Below are 23,220 nucleotides of genomic sequence, written 5' to 3'. Positions count from 1 at the left end.
ACCGTCCTTTGTTCTTGTAATGGAATCGTAGCCACATGGCCAGTTTTCGATACAAACGAAGCGACCATTTTTTTCGACACGCTGCGTGAGCGAATAACTTTTGTTGGCTTGACCTCACCTTCGAAGACCCAAACTGCCGATTGATGTTTTCTTTCGGGCTCATATGAATAAATCCACGATTCATCACCAGAGACGATATTGTAGACAGCATTTGAACTGCCTCCATTGAACCGTTGCAGAGCAGATCGACACCAATTAACACGAGCCGACTTTTGTTCCTCGGTCAAACGGTGGGGCACCCAGCGCGAAACTAACTTCTTGACACCCAGTTCTTCATGTAAAATGGTTTGAATGGCTGTCATACCAATGCTGAGAGAAGCCCGAATCTGCTCGTATGTCACATGTCTATCTTCTTTTATTAACTGGCGTACAGCATCGATGTTATCTTGTGTTACCGCTGTTTTTGGCCGACCAGTAGAAGGGACTGTGGTAAGAGAGGAACGTCCACGGCGAAACTCAGAATACCAACGATATATAGTCGTTTTACTTGGTGCTTCAAGTTTATAAATAGAAACAAGCTCGGCGAGACATTGTTCTTGAGATAAACCTCGACGAAAGTTGTGAAAAATTATTGCACGGAAATGTTCCCGCGTAAGCTCCATTTTTTACACCGACTTGTCAAATTCAAATGGTCAATACTCTTTTATTTTTTACTTTTTTTAAAATTCGAAAATGGAATTATGTTTGAAAAAACACTACATTTGATACACCAAAAAGGTTTCACTCTAATTTATTCCTAAGTATTCTATTCCCGATCTTTTCGGTGTAGCCCTCGTAGGAGCGGTGGTGGCGTAATAGTCCAGTCAATAAATGACTCAAAATGAGGTATAGAGTGCGTGAGCAGGTAACTAAACGATTCCTTCAGAAACTTGTTCAGGGGGCTTAGGTTGTTAACATACTAAAAGTCCTGACTCCTAGGTGATGAGCGGGGGGGAGGAGGGGGGTTAAAGGTATAAATTTTTGGTTTTTCGCTTATATCTCGAAAACGGTGCATCGGAGAGAAATATTTTCAACTAATGAAATGAAGTTCTTAAAATTATCTAAAACTTTTATATCAATGTGTTTTTTTAATCCCTAACCGTTTTCGAGCTATGTCGTCAGAAAAATTTAAAATTACAAGAAAAATCAATTAAAGTCAAAACATTCATAAACATTGCATCATATTGTATAAACCGATTCATAAACGAGAAAAATGAATAGGAAAGAAGTTGTAGATTTTTAAATTCCCTTTTAGAATATATATAGATATCCTGGTTAATGTCCAACTCGCCTAAAGTTACAGCTATTTTACTTACACTTAAGCTTACTAACTCGGTGAGCGATGTCAGTGAGTTAAGCAAAATGCAAGTTTAAAATAGCTGTAACTTTAGGGGGGTTGGACATTGACCAGCATATGTATATGTATTCTAAAAGAGAATTAAAAAATCTACAACTTCTTTTCTATTAATTTTTTTCATTTATGAATAGGTTAGGCAATATAATGCAATGTTTATGAATGTTTTGACATGAATACATTTTTCTTGTAAATTTCAACTTTTTTCGAGGGTAATAGATCGAAAACGGTAAGGAATTAGAAAAAAACATATGATACAAAAGTTTTAGATAATTTTAAGAACTCCATTTCATTAGTCGAAAATATTTCTCTCTGATGCACCGTTTTTGAGATATAAGCAAAAAACCAAAAATTCGTACCTTTACCCCCCCTTCCTCCGCCCCGCTCATCACCTAGGAGTCAGGACTTTTGATATGTTAACAACCTAAGCCCCTTGAACAAGTTTCTGAAGAAATCTCTTAGTTACCTGCTCACGCACTCTACACCTCATTCCTTGACTGGACTATAATGGATATGGCCTCGTCCTCTCAATCGAGAGGCCGTGGGTTCAAATCCTGACCTGTACTAATGAATTCTTTCAATCTGGGGGCACGGCAGTGCCCCCACCAAGTCGAGCAAAAAAGCGGCACGGCCGTACCATCCTTTTCTCGAAGCAATTCAGGCCATTTTCGACCCCCTGTAACTTCGTTGTGGATAAAAGTAGAAGACTGAATTTTCACTAACCATGCAGGCATTGTAAAGACACAGTATATTTCAAATTTCATTAAATTTGAAACAGTAGTTTAAGAATTATAACGGGTCAAAGTTTCTTAATTTTGTCACTCACTGACTGACTCACTCACCGATCATAAAAATTCTAAGGCACTTCTAGCAGACCTAGAAGCTTCATATTTGGAATATAAGTAGTGTTTCGTGTATGAATCAAGAAAAAACTAAAATATTTCCCCTACCAACTCGAGTAAAATTTTTCAATTTTGGTCCAGTTTTCTAGATAGGTACATAACTGCTTAAATAATCACATATCTGGGGGCACGGCAGTGCCCCCACCAAGTAAATATACGCGCACGGTAGTGCCCCTGCCAAATCGAGCAAAAAATTCCCGTCATGCAAATTAAATCCGTAAAGGATGGATTACCTACCTACGGACAAAGCACATCAGGCTACCAGTGCTACCACTTATAGTCAAATTTTCTTAATGTACAATGAACTTTGTGTATTGGAAACTAAGGTTGAAATTTAATTAGGGAAATTTGATGCAGTACGAAGTATCAAAGTTACGTTTATTCATTACGTACGTACATTACGTAGCCAAAAATAAAGATTCTTGATTCTTACCTCAAGTTTGCGATTTATGTAGGTAGGTACCTACCAAACTAAGTTAATTCACCTACGTACCTAGAAGCTACCGAAAAGAAAAAAAAGTAGAACTGTCTACAAAATACAAAAAGAAATGAGATCCCATCAAAACCAATACTTGTCAAAAAACCAAGTCTCGTAACTCAGTTGTTCTACGGTAAATAGTTGTGAGATCCATGTAATACCGAGTCTTATCCACGCACGCATCTCAATCTTAAAAATATTTAATGTTTTATATAAATATATTGACTTGGTCATCGCACTAAATAATTTAATTAACACGTGTTTCCATGCGATGGCCGAGTCAATATATTTATATAAAACATTAAATATTTTTAAGATTGAGATGCGTGCGTGGATAAGACTTGGTATTACATGGATCGTAGAACAACTGAATTACGAGACTTGTTTTTTTTGACAAGTATTGTTTTTGATGGGATTGTGTTTTCAATTAAGGAGTTTAAGTACAATAATACCACGTGCTCTTACAGTGATTGAAAACATCGTAAGGAAACCTGCACATCTAGATTCTAGATGTGTATCCTAAGTGCATTGTTATTATTCCAAAACGGCGATATGGTCCGCAACCTATCATGTGAGTACAAATGTGCTGCGAAAAGTGGGTGGCTCGCTTGTGAGCCACCTCTGACTACCCCTTCGGGGATTACAGTCGTGAGTGCATATGTATATACATATGTATGTATGTATGTATAAGATATTAGATGGAGGAGTTAAAATGACAACACTATGGATAGAAAATCAAAATGGTGCTCACATACGAGCTAATCCATCCCTGGTTGTTTATGGCACGGAGGAAGCTAGTTATCATGAGGACCGAAATTTCTCGCGATAATTTATATATAATTTACGCTTATCGTGAAGAGGATTAAAGCGATGAAGTAATAATTCCTAATTTTTAGTATTGTATCGTATGTGGGACTTCTATTGGAGGAGTTAGGATTATAGTGGAGGAGTAAGGATTGTTATTGGAGGAGTAAGGACTTTTAGTGGAGGAATCAGAACATTCGGTGGAGGAGTTAAAATAGAATCACCATAATGAGATAGTACACACAGTATAGCTAACATCCCTGGTAGCCGGTGGTTTATGGCACGGAGGAAGCTAGTTACCATGAGGACCGAAATCGCTCGTGATCATTTACACTCGCGACGAAGATTTAGGATTCATAGCGGAAGAGTTTACCCTCATGTGATGGAGTAAGGATTTTCGGAGGGGGTGAGTTAGTAGTCTTACTGGAGGAAGGAATTTTGGTGCAGGCATAAGAACTTTTACACACAGTATAGCAACTAATGGAAACTTACCATTTATTTATGTAAAATAGCTGTTCTCGCGAGCTTCGCTGCGCCTTAAAAAGTTTTCCCGTGGGAATTCCGGGTGAAGCCTATGTTCTTTCTTAGGGTCTAGACCATATGTACACCAAATTTCATTCAAATCCGTTCAGTAGTTTTGGCGTGAAAGAGTAACAGACAGACAGACACAGTTGTTTCGCATTTATAATATTAGTTAGGATATCTAGGTACCTAGTTAGGATTTAAAATAGTACTCACAGTAGAACTAACATCCCTTGTAGCCGGTGGTTTGTGGCAGGGAGGCAGCCAGTTGTCATGTGGCTCGAACTTGCTCGCTATCATGCGGGCGCCGAGACGCTTGTTGCGCCCGAGCCGGTACAGGTTCAGATTCGACACCTGGCGGGGGAAATATCGGAGTTAATGGTAGCTATTCTGAAGGCAGCAATCCTAATTTTAACGGTGTCGAAAGATTTAAAATAAATAAAAATAAAAATTTATTTGAGCAGTAAAATATGTAGTAACATTACAATTAAATAGTGTCACTGTTACCCGTACTAGGTCATCCCTGTATTACAGGCAACAGTGCCCTCCATAAGATAGCACAGTTTGTGAGTTTTACTAGTACAATTTGGTAGACTTAATATAAATTTAACATGCTTAAAATTAACATGCAGACATAACTAATAAATTGAAACGTGTATTACAACAACTTTATCACAAATAAGGTAAAACAAATGTTGTAAAATTATTTCTAAAATATAGAACTACTATGTATTTAATAACTAACTATTTGATTTAAGTAAACACTCATAGAGTAGAAATTTCATTATAGAAATTAAGGATTTGACAGATCTAAAATTTGAATTTCTGCCTTCAGAATCGACATCATTGTTAAGAAAAAAATAAATTACAGCCATTATCCTTTTTGGCAGCGTTTACACGATTCGCATTAGTTACAAGCATGCCCCATATTGGGCAAGATTATTTTTAGCGCCTGCTATTCCGCCATTTTGGAATAGTTTCTTTTTTAGCGCAGACTATAATAATATAGATATACACGTACGATAATACGGATTCGTTTCTTTATAAGCTCGGGGTTTTCAGCTACTTTGGATTGGTTTCATTATTTCTTAACCGACTTCAAAAAAAGGAGGAGGTTCTCGTTCGTCGGGATCTTTTTTTTTTTTTAATGTATGTTCACCGATTACTCCGCCGTTTATGAACCGATTTTGAAAATTATTTTTTTGTTGTATTGGGTTGAGCTCCCAGGTGGTCCCATTTTTTTCAGAATTTTATCTCACCCCCAAGGGTGGGTAAAGGGGTAAAAACACGGTATGAATTTACATTTTGGGCACATATTAACTGATTCTAATGAAATTAAGAACGTAAATATAGTTCTTATAACAAAAAAATCATCAAAAGCATCACAGACCTTGAGCTGATCTGATGATGGAAACGGAAGGCAGTCAGGGGAACTCCTCAACGGTATATAGCAACTACTTCGTGTTTAGGCTTGAATGATTCGTATTGATTAGTAGGACTTTTTGGTATCATTTGCACCTTACTTTTGATTGAAAATTATTGCAAATAAACTAAAAACTATAAAATAAAATAATAATTTAAAAAATTAAAAAACCGACTTCAAAAACCACTAAAATGTAAGAAATAATTTAAGGTTTACACAAATTCTACTCGTATGTGACAGTACAAATATACCTAAGCAGGAACAGTTTTGAAGTTGGTGCCATATTTCTTCAGATTACTTTGTCACCGCACCGGAAATTAGTTTCTTTATAAGCCCAGCTTATTTTGCCATTTCGGGTTAATTTATTTCTGATGTGGAATATAGAAACCTGCGTTTCTTTATTAGCGCCGGTTATTTCATCATGTGTCTGTATGTAAGCGTCAATTCACACGTACCACAACCACACCACGTCGCAGCGACATAATGTGGTCAAGCTGTGTTACGTGTGAATAGTGTGACATCGGCTTTTTGCAGTTGCGTTGTGGCAGCGACAAAATGTCGATGTGGTTGTGTTGTCGCTGTCGTTGCGATGTGGTAACCACGTGGTCGTATGCATTTAATAGGGAGACGAGGTGGCCGCGGTGCCGCCGCCGCGTGGCGGCGTTGCCAACGCGATGTGGTTGCGATGTGGTCGTATTACACAGGTGGTCGATGACAACGGCAAAATGTGGCACGTGTGAATTGGATTATTCATTTTCAATACAAAATATACGCCCGACCACACGGCGTGGTTGTGGCTGTGATGTGGTTGTGGTACGTCTGAATTGACCCTAAGTGGTACACGAGTGACTCACCTGCTTGCTTCGTAAATGGCTGAGCTTGCCCTCATGCACTATGGGCTACGCGCAGTACAGATACGCTGTCGGATGAACTATTTTGTTGACGAGGGTTATAGACACAAGGAGACGCAATTTTTAGTTAGTTTCTTTATTAGCGCGGCGTATAGACACTAGAACTGGCCATTTTGGAATAGTTTCTTTATTAGAGCGTCGTATAAAGACACTAGAATTGGTCATGTTGGGTTAGTTTCTTTACATTACAGAATTTCGGGCTTCTTTCTTTATTAGTGATGGTTTTTTCGCCATTTTGGACTAGTTTCTTTAATAGCGCAGCGCATAGACACCAGTATCGGTCATTTTTGACTAGTTTCTTCATTAATGCGAATTATTTCACTATGTGTCTGTATGTGAGTGGTACACGAGTGACTCACCTGCTTGCTTCGTAAATGGCTGAGCTTGCCCTCATTCACGATGGGCTGCGCGCAGTACAGATACGCCGTGATCGCGAACTTCAGGAACGAGTCTCCAATAGTCTCCAGACGCCCCGGGCGAGTGACACGCGCCATGACGGATTAGCTTCTTTATTGAAGAGGGTTATAGACGTATGGAGACGCCATTTTGGGTTTAGTTTCTTTATAAACGCCGGTTTTTGCGCCATTTTGGATTAGTTTATTTGTTGACGAGGATTATAGACTCATGCAGAAGCCATTTTGAGTTAGTTTCTTTATTAGCGCGGGGTATAGACACTAATATTCGCCATTTTTTGTTAGTTTCTTTATTATGCGGATTATAGACACTAGTATTGGCCATTTTGAATCAGCTTCTTTATTAGCGCGGCGAATAGACTCCAGTTTTGGGCATTTTTGAAGTACTAAACTACTATTTTCTTTGTTTAAGCGGGTCTTTTCGCCATTTTGATTTGTTCTTTGTTTGAGCACGTTTGGTTTTTTCGAAATTTTGGACTCGTTTCTTTATAATCGCTAGTCATTCTACTATTTTAATGTATTAATGAGGACTGTAGATACCTGCTTGCTTCGTAAATGGCTGAGCTTGCCCTCATGCACGATCGGCTGCGCGCAGTACAGATACGCTGTGATCGCGAACTTCAGGAACGAGTCTCCGATAGTTTCTAGACGCTCCAGGCGAGTGACACGCGCCATGACGGATTAGCTTCTTTGTTGAAGAGGGTTATAGCCGCTATTTTCGATTAGTTTCTTTATTAGCGCGGCATATACGTAGACACAAGAGTTGGCCGTTTTGGATTAGTTTCTTTAGACACATGGAGAAGCCATTTTGAGTTAGTTTCTTTATTAGCGCGGCGTATAGATACTTGAACTGGCCATTTAGGTTAAGTTTCTTTATTAATGCGGATAACAGATACAAATATAGGCCATTTTGGATTAGTTTCTTTATTAGCGCGGGTATTTCGCCATTTTGGACGCGTTTCTTTATTAGAGCACCCTATAGACTATGACTAGACCTACATCCACCATTTTGGATTTCTTTCATTATTTATGGCCGTTTCTAGTCTATATACCTGTTACATTGGGACTAATATAACACTGGAGAAAAGTGGGTGCAGCAATGCACCTCTGCCTACCCCGCAAGGGAGTACATTAGTACAAGGTGTGAGTGTTTATATTTATAATTACCTGTTTGCTTCGTAAATGGCTGAGCTTGCCCTCATGCACGATCGGCTGCGCGCAGTACAGATACGCTGTGATCGCGAACTTCAGGAACGAGTCTCCAATAGTTTCTAGACGCTCCAGGTTTATACCGTCGTTTGCGTTCGACATTGTCAGCGCCTGCAGATAAAAAGAAAAAAAAGTTCGTCAGCATACCTTGTATGGGGCGCAAGACACGTACGACAAGATAAGGCAAAATATTTGCGTCGCGTTCGCTTAATTCAGGAGTGAGCGCGACGAAAATCTTTTGCCACGTGCGTGTTTTGCGCTCCGTACTAGGTGGTACATGCATGTAAATGTAAAAAACGAGCTAAATCAACGGCTATTTATTATTATTATTACTAGGTAAGTTTGCTGGAAGGTTGATATAGCTTGATAAAAGAAGAATGAGCAAGAGCCGTGCGGTAAATACAACGATATACAGGTGTTGCACAGCTGAAGGCGAGAAGTGGAGACGTTACAGTCAAGTGAAGTGAAAACGGAAGTTAACGAGACTGTAATGACTATTCTAGACTTTTTAGAGCTATTGTGATTGCATTATCATCAGATAGACTTCACGATAATAAAGTATTTAAATTTCAACTACATTTCGACATTTAAATCTAAAAAAGTGACTAAAGCAAAAATTATTAAGGTTACCTGTAATATTAAGCTAGGGCTCGGCCCAGGGTGCCCATTCAAGTCCGGTTGGTAGTCAAAATCGAAATCTTTGCCACTCTCAAAGTTATTCTCCTCAAAATACGCCGTATAGTCCTTTAAACCCTCATTCACTTTCAAATTCTTCAGAAAACTCTCATCACTAAAGCCTTTATTCACGAGTTTTTCATTCACATAACCCGGAGCATCGATATCTACATCCACCATAGAGAAACATTGCAGCTTTTTCGCTTCCTCAACCGAATGTCTCTTTTTCCATTCGGCCAGTAGCAAGCGTTTGTTTCTCTCTATATTCTCTATGGTTATATCTCCTCCAGCTGTCAAAACGTCGAAAGATTCTTCTGAGCCGTAGGGAAACATTTCTTCGATCAGTTTTCTGGTGTCTTCGTCGAATATTTTTGGTTCTTTTCTGTCGAATGTTGAAAGTTTTTCAGCTTCTTTAGTCGGTTCTGGTAATATATCAACTATGTCTTCGTCTTTGTGTATTAAGTTGCCGGTTTTGCTGATATCCTCTTTGTGGTTTTCGACTGACGCGTGGAATTTTTCTATGTACTGTAAAGGAAATAATACAATTGGAATTGCGGAATATGGTAACAGGAAAGGTATACCATACCACATAGTAAGTAACCTATGCTACATAGTAAGCCGTGAATCAAGGGGTATATTTGAAATGACTTTTATACTACGTCCATCGGAAATTTGTGAAAATCAACCTTCCACTCTAAAAAACCACGTGACCAACGAAGTTGCTATGGAGAAGCTAAATTAACCATAACGCAGGCTTGCCTACTTAAAAAAATTCATTGATTTTAGCCCGTAACTCAATGCACTCAAGTTTAAAACAATGTGGTCTCGGGTCTCAAGGGTTACTGCTTGGTTTATAATTAACCTAAAACTGACCTCTTTAGGAGCGACACCGCCACGCATATAGTCGTCCTGCTCGCACCTATCTCTCTCATCGTCTTCCTCATCGGGCAGCGGCGCTAGTGCCGTCTTCTTCTTCCTCTCCACGTCAACTGCTTCCGCCTCGTGCGCCGTCTTGTATTCTATGCGCACACCCATCGCCGCTGGGGGGAAAGGAAGCGTATTTATGTTGGCGAACATTGCTATTACATTACACACACGGCCTTAATGACCGAAGGAAGCACATGATCGGGAACGGTGGTCACTTTATAAACAGGTTTTTGCACAGCGGGACACTACACAGGCTACATAAAAAAACAACATTACACTTATCGATCGAGTGGATAACATATTGATGTTGGCGAATATTGCACTCAGGGGTTAGAGTTGGTTGAATACTGGATTACGGTGAAGCATGTTTGAGGGTTATTTGGTTTAGCGTTATGTATGTAAATGTGTATGTTTATGTTTTATCGTGACGTATCGAGACCCAGTCATAATTATTTACTTTGGAACATCGTAAATCGTGTTGCTATTACATAAGCTAAACAAAGATGCCTATGGAGCGCATTAGGATGAAGCCCCATTGTTGCGTTCCGTCGTCACTGCCATATATATATTTAAGACCATTCCGTTGGTACGAGTCGATGCAACGCATCAATGGGGCCTCACCCATAGTCACTCATCTATTCATTTCAGATCGAAGATAGGGGTCCGGGTTATATGTATTTATTTATTTATGTATAACAATAGGATGAGCAGTAAAAGGCCTTTTACAAGTTTCCACTGATAGAAATAACTTAATAAAATTAAATATTTACGCTAATACAAAGTAGCAAACTAAAGTAGGTACGGTGGCCTGCGCCTAAAAGTATACAGGCGGAGTTTTTAAAATAGCGATCCCTGGTGATGAAGGGACTAGCTACATCTGTTATAAATCCGGGGACGTGTTGTGTGTGATGTGTGTAGCAGTGGTGTTTATGTGGATGTGCTTGAGCAGCATGTGAGCTTTAGATCGTTATTTTAAAAACTCCGCCTGTATACTTTTAGGCGCAGGCCACCGTACATTAACATATTATGTACGCCTAATCAAACGTACTAAACTGTATATATGTAAAGCTACAAAGATGTTTAATAACAATTACACTGTGAAAGTATATAATACATAAACTCTTAGACATCAAAAAAGGTACAACTTAGATTATTTCTCGCCTTATTAATGCTTGTATTAAATATATCAATGTTCAAATTATTCGATACGTGGTTAAAGTTGTTGCAAGCACGCCATAGATACGAATTCTGTCGGTAATTGGTAGACACCGTGGTGTTACTGAACGTCGGATTGAAGCGACGGGAACGATTCGGAACATAAAATTTTAATTTTTCCAATAATTGAGGACAATGAATTTGGCTGGTGGCAATTCTTAGGAGGAATAATAAAACACAAATTTCACGCCTGTTTATTAATGGTAGAATGTGAAACTGGCGGCAACCTTCCTTATAGTTTTGTAAGGGATACCTAACACGATAACTTAAGTACCTCATGAACCTTTTTTGTATACGTTCGATGCGATATATTGTAAGAACCAAAGACTTACCGTTAGAATTCTTACTGCTACAGAAGCCGCTGGTGTCTTCATCGTCGTCGCTGCCCTCCGAGTTGAGATCCGAGTCGTCAGTGTCGAAGTCACTGCGAAAAAAAATATGATCACTATCGGCAATGGGTTAGTAAAAATAATAGTTGTTTATCAGGTCAGATAAACTTTTTCCGGTGTTCATCTGATTTGATACATGACAGTTCGACTGAGTTATGTATTACCTTGATCACCAAATCACCATAGAACAAAGCGGACTCGGTCGTACCCTCTACTCATATCTACCATATAGCGAATACTAAAACAAATAAATAAAAAAAATCTAACAAAAGTTTAACGTTAGATTTAGAAAGGTGCCACTTTGTATGCTGGGAAGCGACATCCATCATCATGATCATCACTGTTGGGTACAGATAGGCTTCCTTTCATCCATCATGGTGCTAAATGGTCGGTCGAATGGCGTAGTGGTTAGTGGCCCTGACTGCTATGCCAAAGGTCCCGGGTTCGATTCCCGGCTGGGGCAGACATTTGTTTAAAAGACAGATATTTGTACTCGGGTCTTGGGTGTTGATATTTATATTTAGTATCTATCTATCTATGTATTTGTGTAGATATATCAGCTGTCCGACACCCATAACACAGGTCCTGCCTAGCTTGGGGTCGGATGGCCGTGTGTGAGATGTCCCCACATATTTATTTATTTATTTATAAATTATTACAACCCGTACTAGGCCTACTGTAAACTCACCTAGACATGTAAGAGTCGTCGCTGTCTGCCATAGAGAACGCTCGGTTGTAGTTCCGCTGGGGTTTCGGGACACTCTCGCACCAGTTTGTTCCACCTGAATAGATAAAATGTAAATTACTGTCATGTGTGATAAGTGATAAGATAAGTTTGCATAACTGCAGTTAATAAAGTAACTCTTACTTAGTACCTGTCTTGCAGTTTCAATAACTCTATCTACCGATGACTGGTAGTTACTTTCTTACGATTTTGACAGGTTGTAACTTTGAATGTGTCAAAATAGTATGTAATTAACTACCAGTCATCGTTAGATAGAGTTATTGAAACTGGCAGTTAGTAGTTCTTCGGAATTTAAGTACAAGGTATACCATCACTCTTACGGTGAAGGAAAACATCGTGAGGAAACCTGGGCCATCTAGAATCTAGTTCTAGATGGCGATACGGCTCGCAACCTTTCACGTGAGTACAAATGTACAGCGAAAAGCAGGTGACTCGCTTGTGAGTCATCTCTGACTACCCCTTCAGGGATTACAGTCGTGAGCAAAATATATGTATAATGTATGTAATAAAGTAACAATATGAAAAGGGCAGAGTAGGAAGACCCGAGGGCGTCCCACGCTAGCTTACAAACCTGAAGCTGAAGTGCAGAATGTGAGGTTAGGAGGCAGTGGTTCCATCAGCTCGTCTATGTCTTGTATCGATGAAGCCATCTCGTTGGTCCACGTGCCGATCTCGAAGCCCTGAGTGCAATGTTTGCGGAGATGAATTTGTGTGTGTCGGGTAGGTGAGTGTGATGTTTATAATTTTTGATTTTTTATGTGGATTTAGTAGAAAAAGATGTATATTATATCATTATAATATGTATAAAACTGAAAGTTTTAAACATATTATACACAGAAAATGTTCTCAGTTGATAAAAAAATATTCTATATCCTAGGGGCCGTCCATTAATCACGTGAGGTCGTTTTTATCATTTTTTGACCCCCCTCCCCCCCCTAGATCACGTGTATTTTTTTTAAGTCTATGTAAACGCTATTTTTGAGTAGAAAAAATATAACGAAAATTAAAATTAGCGCGGGGAGTCGTTGCTTAGCAACTTACAAATCGTTCAAATTTTTGCGCCGTTCAAAATTTCGGGTCTGAAATACCTAGCGCTTTTTGACAAAAAATTAATACACGTGATGTCTATCGAGATCCTCCCCCCTCGTGATGTTTCGTGAGGTTTTACGCACCCCCTCCCCCCCCCCCCCTTTGAGCCTCACGTGATTAATGGACGGCCCCCTATCAAAAATAAATTATCTGTGTGATTTATAAGTTATTTTGAATAGCACATTTTGATTAAAGACATGTTTCTAGAGATATAACACGTTTAATACTAACAGGATCCATCTGCCCAGCATCTAGTTTCTCTTGAAGAAACTCATTAATCGTCTTTTCCTTATCCTCCGAAGCCTCCTCACTATCTCCTTCTGTCTTCTCCGTGCCATCATCTTCTACTTCTTTCTTTCTCTCTTCTTGTTCTGTACCTTCTTCGCTTTTCTTCCTTTCCATTTTATCGTCAGCGCTGAGGACCTGTAAATACATTTTTTTGGAAAAAATATGACATTATTATTATTTGTTTGTATTGAGAACGTCGCCTAAAATAGCGACGTAGCCCTAGCTTTCTTGAAACCGGTTGAATCGAAATGAAAAGTGGTTAAGTAACTATATGTAATAAATTATTACTTATAGTTACTTAACCACTTTTCATTACTAATAATAAAGACATAAGTTACCGCATTGACAGACCTTCGAATAGCTTACAGGTTTTATACATAAATTATCAATACTGCATAACTGAGTGTAGTATTCGTTGTGACTTCTTTATCTACATGCGTAGCGCTAAACAAATGCGTTTTCTTTCTTCTGCCATGCCACTTTTACTTTGACTTTCACTTTACCTCATGCAAGCTCCAGCCGAAGTGAAGCGGCGGCCACTGGAACCCGGGGCAGGTTTCTTCACTAATATCCGCTATGCCGACGCCCACGTCTATGGCCACCGCTTGCCGGATCTCGTCGGCTATGAGCAGCGCGTTTATGCTGTGGGTGTAATGTTTTTAAGTATGAATTTAGGGTGTTCGTTTACTACGTAATATTAACATGGTATTGCAAAAGGGGTTTAAGTAAGCTGATAGGGAGTGATTCAAGAGGTCATCATAAACAACTTTTGTTCTATGAATTAAGAAAATTTGATATGAATGTGTTTGGTTTATACTGGGGGTGTAATATTTGATAGTGTGAATTTAGCGTATTCGTATACTATTTACATGGTATTGCAAAAGGGGTTTAAGTAAGCTGAAAAAAGGGGGGATTCAAGAGGTCATCATAAACAACTTTTGTTCTACGACTTTAGCAAATTCCTGATGAAAGTGTGTGGTTTATAATGTAGGTGTAATGTTTGATAGTATGAATTTAAGGTAAAATACAATTTTAATGTAAATAATGAATAAAATTTTATGGCAGAGACGGCATAATTAAGAAGAATGCCATAATCTCCACTCTTGGCAGAAATATTTGGAGATTTATTTATTTTTATTTATTTAACATACTGCTTTAAGCAATAAGTCCGTACCGATATAGAGCGCAGGGTAGAGCCATCGTAGCGAACCACAGCGGCGCCGGGAACGGATGCACTCGACAAAATAGTGGTTTTATAGCTCTCCATTTCAATATAACGGGTACTATTTTTGCGTTGTACTTACCATAATTATGAATACGACGCTTTAAAAGAGCCAAATGTTTTACTCACACCCCACAGAGTATATAATAGAACCCCCGACGCAAAAAGAGGGGTGTTATAGTGTGTTTTATTTGTGCTTCCTCAAAAAAACTGTCATAATACTGGTGTGGTTTGCCATTTTCATCTCGCATCCCAATTTTGATCCTTCAATTTCTTCACGATCTTAATGAGCATCGTTCTGCTCTTATTTATTTATGATTTCCTTACCGATATAGAGCGCAGGGTAGAGCCACCGTAGCGAACCACAGCGGCGCCGGGAACGGATGCACGCGACATAGCTCCGCCACTAGTATCTAGTAACCCCGACGCAAAAATAGTGGTGTTACACAGCTACATAGCTCTTCTTTTCAATATAACGTGTGCTATATTTGCGTTGTTTATTCATTCATGATCCAAAGCTCTCCCGGAGGGGATTGAAAGCTGGAAGACACTGCTTTAAGCGATAAGTCCGTACCGGTAAAGAGCGCAGATTAGAGCGACGGTAGCCATTTACAATTCGTAAACCCTATTTTGGTCCTTCAATTTTTTCACGATTGTAATGAGCGACATTCCGGCCTTAATCATCATTTTGGCAATAACCCTTTATTTATTTATTGATTATTTCCTTACCGATAAAGAGCGCAGGGTAGAGCCACAGTAGCGAACCACAGTGGGGCTGGAAAGGGATGTACTCTACACAGCTCCGCTACTAATATCTGCTTCTGGTCGAGGCGGTCTCGCTTGGCTCTACGAGTTCGTTCAGAGGAGACTGGCAGGGCCACGCCTTTGCGGTTCACGTATCTGTTGGGAGATATTGGCAAATCATTAGTGTGATATTACAGTAAACAACCCAATACTTACTTTATAACCTTTTTCTTGTAAATGTATGTGTTGTTTCTGTGTGTGTTAGAAATAAATAAATTTTCTTTCTTTCAATATTATGTAGGTGTTGCAAATGTAAGTATAATGAGTAGTGAGGTAGTAGAAAGGGGATGACGAGGAGGGTCCTTCTGAATATGTTTTGTTTGACTTTTGGAAATTTATAAAAACATAATTATACTGGCTATACTAAAAAGTCACGTGATCAACCAAGTTTCATGGAGACTATAAATAGTATTGAAATAAGGATTTAGGAGTAATCCATAGCTTTGTTCGTAACAATGGCTTATTTTTTAATGATACGAGTTTGAAAGATAATACTTGAAGCATTTTTAAAAATATGTAAATCAGGTTATTTCTGTCCATGATACCCGTTAATTTTCTTTCATTCCTTACCTTGGCGTCAACAGATTCAACCTAGCACTAGTATGATCCACATCAAGCAACGGTTGCTTGCTTTGAGTCAGTTCCACATTGTATTTACTGCAGTAGTAGTGTCTGAAACTGGAGTGGGTGGCCGAGGGGAAGGCCGACTCGGGGGTGAGGTTCCAGCATATCTCCGCTACTAGGAAGAACTGGGGAGGAAGAAAGAAGATTAAATAAACCCAAAATAATTATATGAGGCAGAATATACATAATTATGTACAGTGAAACTATAAAGTCCTGAAATTAAATGAGGGCACTGCTATCTTTCATGTGGCAACCCTATATAGCGAAACATAACTGACTTTGATACTTGAAATTTTGCCTGTTAACTTCCTACCTATTTATGTATTTTAAAAACAACTTACCATCCACAAAAAAGCTCTTATACAAGCTAGAAGGTGTTAATATGAAGGCTAATAGTGAAACCACTTAATATTTATTTAGATAATGTTATTACAACTGTATAAAAAAACTGGATCTGTTGCCGAAGGGCACACATAGTAAAGACATCAATTTCTCTTTTTGGACGGCCAGTTCTGTTTCTTCCAGGAGTTAGAAATATTCCATATTTTGCCCTCTTTGGCACGCTGGTCCGATATAACTATAAAATAAAATAAAAAAATCTTTTTGAGTTACACAATGCCCCCCAAATTCACACAATGTGAATTTAGTAAGTAAACAAAAAATATATCTTCAAGTATTAAAATGTTAAGGTTTGACTCAACTGAAACCAGATGAAACCTACAACTACAATCAGTGATATGTAAACAATGTTCGACTTGGGCTCTAAACCTAGGTTTATCGATAAATGATGCGTTGGTAGTAATAAAAAATGAGTTATTACAATTTGTACAATGCTACATACCCGTCATAGACGCTGTACGAGCGTAAACATCCTCCAAATTCGACAAATGTGTCCAGCTTGATGTTCCGCTAAACATTGTATTAAAACTCGATAAATAACTTCACTAGCTTGACTACGAATATTTTTCTTCATCTTCCTAATTGGTTGCAAGCGTAAATTGTTGCTTTTATCTAGATTATCCTTATAATTAATAAGAAAATTCAAAAAAACAGCCAACCGCCTATTGACATAAACAATTGTTATGACTTTTATGTTTCTTTTCTAATGGTGCCAGGCTCCTGAAAATTTTAGTTCCTCAAACATTAATTTCAGGACTTTATAGTTTCACTGTAGGTTACTTTTGACTGTTCACATATTCTGGTACGCTCATTTTCGGATTGTCTCTTTTACTGTAATTTCATAATGTATGTATACTGGTTGCCTTGATGCCCGCCTAAGACACCTTAAAAGGTTTTCCCGTGGGAATTTTGGGATACACAGGCTACTACAGCTTACTACATGTCAGATTTTATGAAAATTGGATTAGCCGTTTCTTTGTAAAATAGTTACAAACTTGCATCCATCTATCAATACTTGAAAAACATTCATGTTTATAATATTAAAATCAAAATGAACTAACCTGCGGTTGATCTTGGTTCCTGTACCACGGTGTGACAACAGCCTCTCTATACTTGTCCGGGTCAAAAACAAACACTTCCCCCGGTTTCAACAGAGGATTCTCCATTTTCTTCACAATCGTAACATTTTCGAAAGTCTTTTTAACTGCTATTGCCTTATTTTCTTTGACAACTTTATCTTTGATCACTTCTTTGACAACCGGTTTCGGTAACGGGATAGTTTCGCCATTTTCATTGTCTATGGTTGTTCTTTCTGTAGCCTCGTCTGTGGCGCCATCTTGTGAAGTTTTATCATGGATTTCTATATTTTTTTCTTCGATAGGATTTGTGCTGATGATTATTGGAACTTCGTGACATTTCTCAGTTTTTACAGTGATATGGTCATCTGTCTGAATTTCAGAACTTTTTTCAGAGGATATGACTATATTATCTTTAGTTATATTTACGGCATCTGATAAAGTTTCATTGCAATTATCACTATCAGTGATCGTTGTCACTTTGGCACTTACTTTTTTTACACTTTTACCATCTAAAACAGTTATACCGGTTGACTTTTCAACTGCATGATTTGTAGATTCTGTTTCTTTTTCACTGTTGATAATTTTGTCTGTAGAAGCAACTGTAGTAACTTCTTTCAGTTTAACATCGGGCTTTTTAAAGACGACTACAGCCGTTTCTTTATTTCTATTTATGCCAGATGAGTGATTTCTAGTGGTGGTCCTGACGCTCCATCCGTCTGCTGCAACCCTTAATGTAGTTTTATAGCCCATGTCTTCGGTTATGATCCATTTTGGGGTAACGGTTGGTGAGTCTTCACATGTTACATTAGGGTTTGAATTACCCGAAGTGATATCTGCTACAGATTTGACTTCACTTTTACTATCTATGGCTTTTGTATCAGTGACAACTGAGTTTTTGACGTTTTTTACAGTATTGTTGCTATTTTCAGTGCCTTTACTGATCATTAGAGACGATTTTTTGCAATTTTGTTCATTCACAGCTTTATTAGTTGTTGTAGGAACGTCAGTGTTTACATTACTTTCTTTTAGATTACAATTTTCACTATCAACCGTCATTTCACCTGGAACTTTAGTACAAGTTGATATGTTTTCACTACAGACTTCATTTGTTTTGCCTAAATCTTTTATCTTAGGAGTATCTACTGTAGATACTTTATCACTACAACGTACACTAACTTCACTAGTTTTATCTAAAGCCTCTGCTTTTTTTACGCTCTTTTTATCTATTTCACTACATGTATCATTTTCTTCGTCAACTTTAGCAGCACTTTCTGTCTTTTTACCACATTTATCTATTTCTTCGTCTACCTTTCCAACAGTTTCTGCCACAAAGGTTCCATCTTCATGGTTTTTCTTGCATGTGCAACCGTCTGTTTCCTCTTCGTCCTGCTGCCACAGATGAGTGTTGTCGTGTTCAGACTTGTTTTCTTCTGTGTGCTGGTATATTTGTTCTAGGAACGCCCAGTCTATGTTTATTTTGCTGGTGCCGTCTTCTGCTGTTGCTGTTAGGAGAAATTAAAAAACAATTACTTCAATTACACATAAACAAAGTAAATAATTTACATAAACGGTTTCAGGTAAGATGTCTGTTCTGCATTAGGTTTTTAACGTTGGTTAGGTTAGGTCACCTAAATGAATTCAGTATTGCACATTTTACACTCATACGTACTCTTAATGATGGGTACGATGTAGTAATTGTTCTGCTTGCTGGCGTCGCTCTGCAGCGTCATGCCACACCCGCACTCGTAAGTGATGGCAATCATAAGAAGAAACTATTTCTTACCCCCGACGGAAAAAGAAAGAAATGTGTATCTGTCTTGTCTGTGGTAGCGTAGCTCCGAAACGGCGCAACCGATTTTCGTTTTGTTTTTTTCGGGTCATAGGTAATGTTACCCCGAGTGTTCTTAGCCATATTTAATCAAAATCGGCTTAGCCGTTCAAAAGTTATGCGACTTTAAGTCGGGGCATTTTAACCTTTGTTAGGTTAGATTATTCAATATTGCACATTTTACACTCATACGTACTCTTGATAGTGGGCACGATGTAGTAATTATTCTACTTGCAGGCGTCACTCTAGGTATGATGAAGTAGAGTGCTAAGCTATCTACTAATTTTTTCCACTTTAATTTTGGCACATTTTACACTCGTCTAGTTTTTACTTACTTTTGATAGTGGGCACAATGTAGTAATTGTTCTGCTTGCTGGCGTCGCTCTGCAGCGTCATACCCACACCTCACTCCACACACGTCAATAATGTCAATAGTAAAATAAAGTACAACATTTATCACATTTCATTATATCACATTTTACACTCTTACGTACTCTTGATAGTAGGCACGATGTAGTAATTATTCTGCTTGCTGGCGTCGCTCTGCAGCGTCATGCCGCGGCGGCGCACGCGCAGCACCTCCGCGAACACGAAGCGCATGAATCTGTGAAGTCAAAGTCAAAGTTAAAGTCAAATAGACAGAACAGTTTATATTATAAGAGATATACGCGCGACTTTTTTCTATGACCACAGACCCTTTTAGAAAGAAGAGTAATTGGTATAATTACTTATGTCTTTTTGATTTAGAAATAAATGAGAAAAATCTAACAGATGGCGGTGAAATTGTACACTTTCATACGAAGTATGCAAAGATTGCAAAGCCTTACTGGGTAGATATCTACAGATTTCATGTTTACCTATAACACACAAATATAAAGTTTTATTGAGTCTTCCACGAAGATAATATGACGCATCTTAGGTTCAAAGCAATGCTATTCAAACTACGTAAATCCATGTTTACATTCAGCGCACTCTACCTTCTGACAAGTCTGCCCCGACGCGGCGACATCCTCACGTCGGCGTCCGGCACATACTGCACTGAGACTCGCACCTCGCCGGAACGAGTGTAGACGGGAAACGCTGGGATTTGTAGTCTGGAAGGTTGAGAGAAAATACATTAATTAATTTCATATACATTACACAGAATTCTTGCTCACCTATGCTATAAAAGGAGCTAGAGTTCTACAAGAAAACATTGCAACGGAGACATATTTACTTCAACTAATGCCTAAAGAAGAATAAGACGTACGTCAGTGTAAGAAATTAAAAAGAATAATAGTTGTTGGTCGAATACACCTGTTTGGTCTTGGTACTTGTTTCTGTTGTAAAGTTGAAATAGAGGTAAGTAATTCAAGATTTCTTTAATAATGTTACCGACATACATAGTGTGAGACATTCTATTGCCCGCTGGAACTTAGGTAGGTAGGAAAGAACGAGGAAGGCCGAGTGTTGTGGGGCAAAAGTGATAATGATGATGATAAAAACACCCTAGCCACGGGCAGGTATGCTTTCGCATACAAAGAGATGCAACATATCACGAGTGTAACAACTGCCAACACAAACTCACGGCAAGTGCGGCGTGCTCCTAGCACACAGCACAGCTAGCGCACAGGCGGCCGTCTGAGGGGCGTGGAGGCGCCGGCCCCTAGTGTTGTAGCGCTCCGGCAGAGGGCAGCACAGGGTCGAAGCGATCGCGTACAGGATGTTGCGCTTTGTGCCTGAGTGTGAAACGTGGGGTCATGAATTTTCAGTGTAATTTGTGTTAAGAGGTTGTCGCCACAGTGTTGTAGCGCTCCGGCAGGGGGCAGCACAGGGTGGACGCGATCACGTAGAGAATGTTGCGCTTTGTGCCTGAGTGTGAAATGTGGGGGGATGAATTTTGGGTGTCATTTTTGTTGAGATGTTTAAGAGGTTGTCGTGTTGTGTTGTCGGGTTTGGTCACCGAGATGAAAGTATTAGTCTGCCAGTGAAGAGTCAGTCACTGACTGCCTAGAGTAGTAGTAAGACAGTACACATCAATGAAAAATACATCGGCCCAAACTAAATGTCATAGCAAATTGACAATGACAAACATTACACTCATAAATAAAATATCAGTCGTTACTTACCATGTGCTACAGGCTTGGGTATGTATTCTGGCTGCGCCTCTATTTCAGCATCCGTCGAGTCTATTATCGGCTCGCAGTCCGTAAACGCTCTTGCCGTCTGAAAAGAAAATAGAATTTTACTTCAGTGAACACTATTTTCGATGATTTTAGAAACAACTATACAAAATGGGTGGTCTTCCTGCTAAGAGTGATCTCTTACAATTTTTGTTACGTCGTTGGATTCTTTTTTATACAAACTTTATTGCTTATCCGCTGACGCTTAATTATGCATTTATCTATACCAATATAAAACACAATCAATTTAAAAAGTATACCTATTCTATGCATTATGTGAAAAAAAAAACATACTCTGACTCTCTAAAACACTATCTTTTCAAGATGTCGTCAGTTACTTATCCTATAATTGTAAATCATGCAACATACCCGTTTATAATAATACTGCCTCCGCTTAGTAGTCCCCGGTCGCGGCATGTCTCCATCAGCCGCGTCTGTCAGCACACCGCCCGACAGTAGCGTCGTGTCTGATTCACCCGGCTTGAAGTTGTCTTTACCTGTGAGTGTGAAATGTGACGACTTGGTTATGATGTATGTGATATGAGGAGGTCATAAATGAGGCTATCAGCGCAAAAGAGGCGTATCTGAAATAGGATATAAAGCCCGACTGCCAGGTCACAAAAATGTAACAAACTTTAACAACTTCTTCTGTTTTCTGAAGCGTCCGTAGTCGAGCGGGCATCAGTGATCGTAACTGATTACTGAGGGTAAGCAACAACTGGCACAGTCAGCCATTGGATGGGTGACCGATTTCAAGTGGTTCTTTTCTGGACACTTCCATGCTTCGGACGGTACGTTAAGCCGTGGGTCCCGGTTGCTGCTTCGGCAGCAGTCGTTAAGCCTAGTCAGAGGCTTTCGGGCAGCTTGAAAACATCAAACAGTCGGGTTGCCCACTTACCCGACAACTTCAATGCATTGTACTCATTCAAAAACGGCGATACGGCTCGCGACCTATCACGTGAGTATAACGAAAAGCGGGTGACTCGCTTACGAGTCACCTCTGACTACCCCTTCGGGGATTACAGTCGTGAGCATATGTACTCGTATGTATGTTTTTCTATTTAATCCTGTCTGATCTCACCGACAGGCATGAGCTGGTGGTCCAGCTCGCCGGCGCGGTGCAGCACCCGGGCTGCTTGCAGCGCCACCACGCGGCGCGCCAGCGCGCGAGTTGGCATCGGGTGGCCCTGGGGATGAAAGAAAAAGATAATTACATGATGTACCGATGAAGCTGAATAAGTTATTTCGACAATATAACTAAGGGAGACAAAGATGATCACATGATCTACTGGTGAAACTGAAAAACTTATTTCGACAATATAACTAAGCTTTATTTGCAACATAAATCACTTTTTACATTAACAAAGAAGGTTGATTTATTCTGAGCTTCGGGGAACCATAGACGTAAATTCAAATGACTTAAATTTCGTATCGATATCTCCATGCGTTTGCGTGATAAAAGCTTTTGACAGACGACGGACAAACCACAAATAGAACTTGCAAGGGTGAGGGTGTCCTTCTTGCCCTTTTGAGGTACGGAATCCCTAAAGTGAGTCTCACTGACTACTAATTACCAGTGGTGTAGTATGCCGGAGGAACGCCGATAACAGTGAGTTGTGTGATTTTTATCACATCTTTCTACCTCTAGTGTAATAAATGTATAAATGAATAGTGACAAACAATATTATATCATAAAATATTACCTAATCTAATGCTGTG

The 23,220-nt window shown here is 39.2% G+C and overlaps 1 protein-coding gene across 1 annotated transcript in view; it reads right to left on the bottom strand.

Moving 5' to 3' along the window:
* The window catches only part of LOC105387938 (endoribonuclease Dcr-1), a 95,392-nt gene that overhangs the window by 39,248 nt on the left and 32,924 nt on the right, over positions 1-23,220 (bottom strand). Inside the window, 18 exon segments of the mRNA XM_048624301.1 lie at positions 4,316-4,453; positions 8,014-8,166; positions 8,686-9,255; positions 9,604-9,770; positions 11,205-11,296; positions 11,950-12,043; positions 12,578-12,686; positions 13,327-13,518; positions 13,887-14,025; positions 15,335-15,505; positions 15,980-16,158; positions 17,494-19,013; positions 19,834-19,943; positions 20,317-20,433; positions 20,907-21,131; positions 21,444-21,544; positions 21,871-21,998; positions 22,583-22,688. Coding sequence (XP_048480258.1) covers positions 4,316-4,453; positions 8,014-8,166; positions 8,686-9,255; positions 9,604-9,770; positions 11,205-11,296; positions 11,950-12,043; positions 12,578-12,686; positions 13,327-13,518; positions 13,887-14,025; positions 15,335-15,505; positions 15,980-16,158; positions 17,494-19,013; positions 19,834-19,943; positions 20,317-20,433; positions 20,907-21,131; positions 21,444-21,544; positions 21,871-21,998; positions 22,583-22,688 — 4,311 coding nt within the window.

The sequence above is a fragment of the Plutella xylostella genome, chromosome 11 (genome assembly GCF_932276165.1).
Source record: "Plutella xylostella chromosome 11, ilPluXylo3.1, whole genome shotgun sequence".
In the NCBI taxonomy this organism is placed as follows: Eukaryota; Metazoa; Arthropoda; class Insecta; order Lepidoptera; family Plutellidae; genus Plutella; species Plutella xylostella.
Note: the sequence above shows the minus strand (reverse complement) of the source record. Positions and strands in the feature narration are given on the sequence as shown.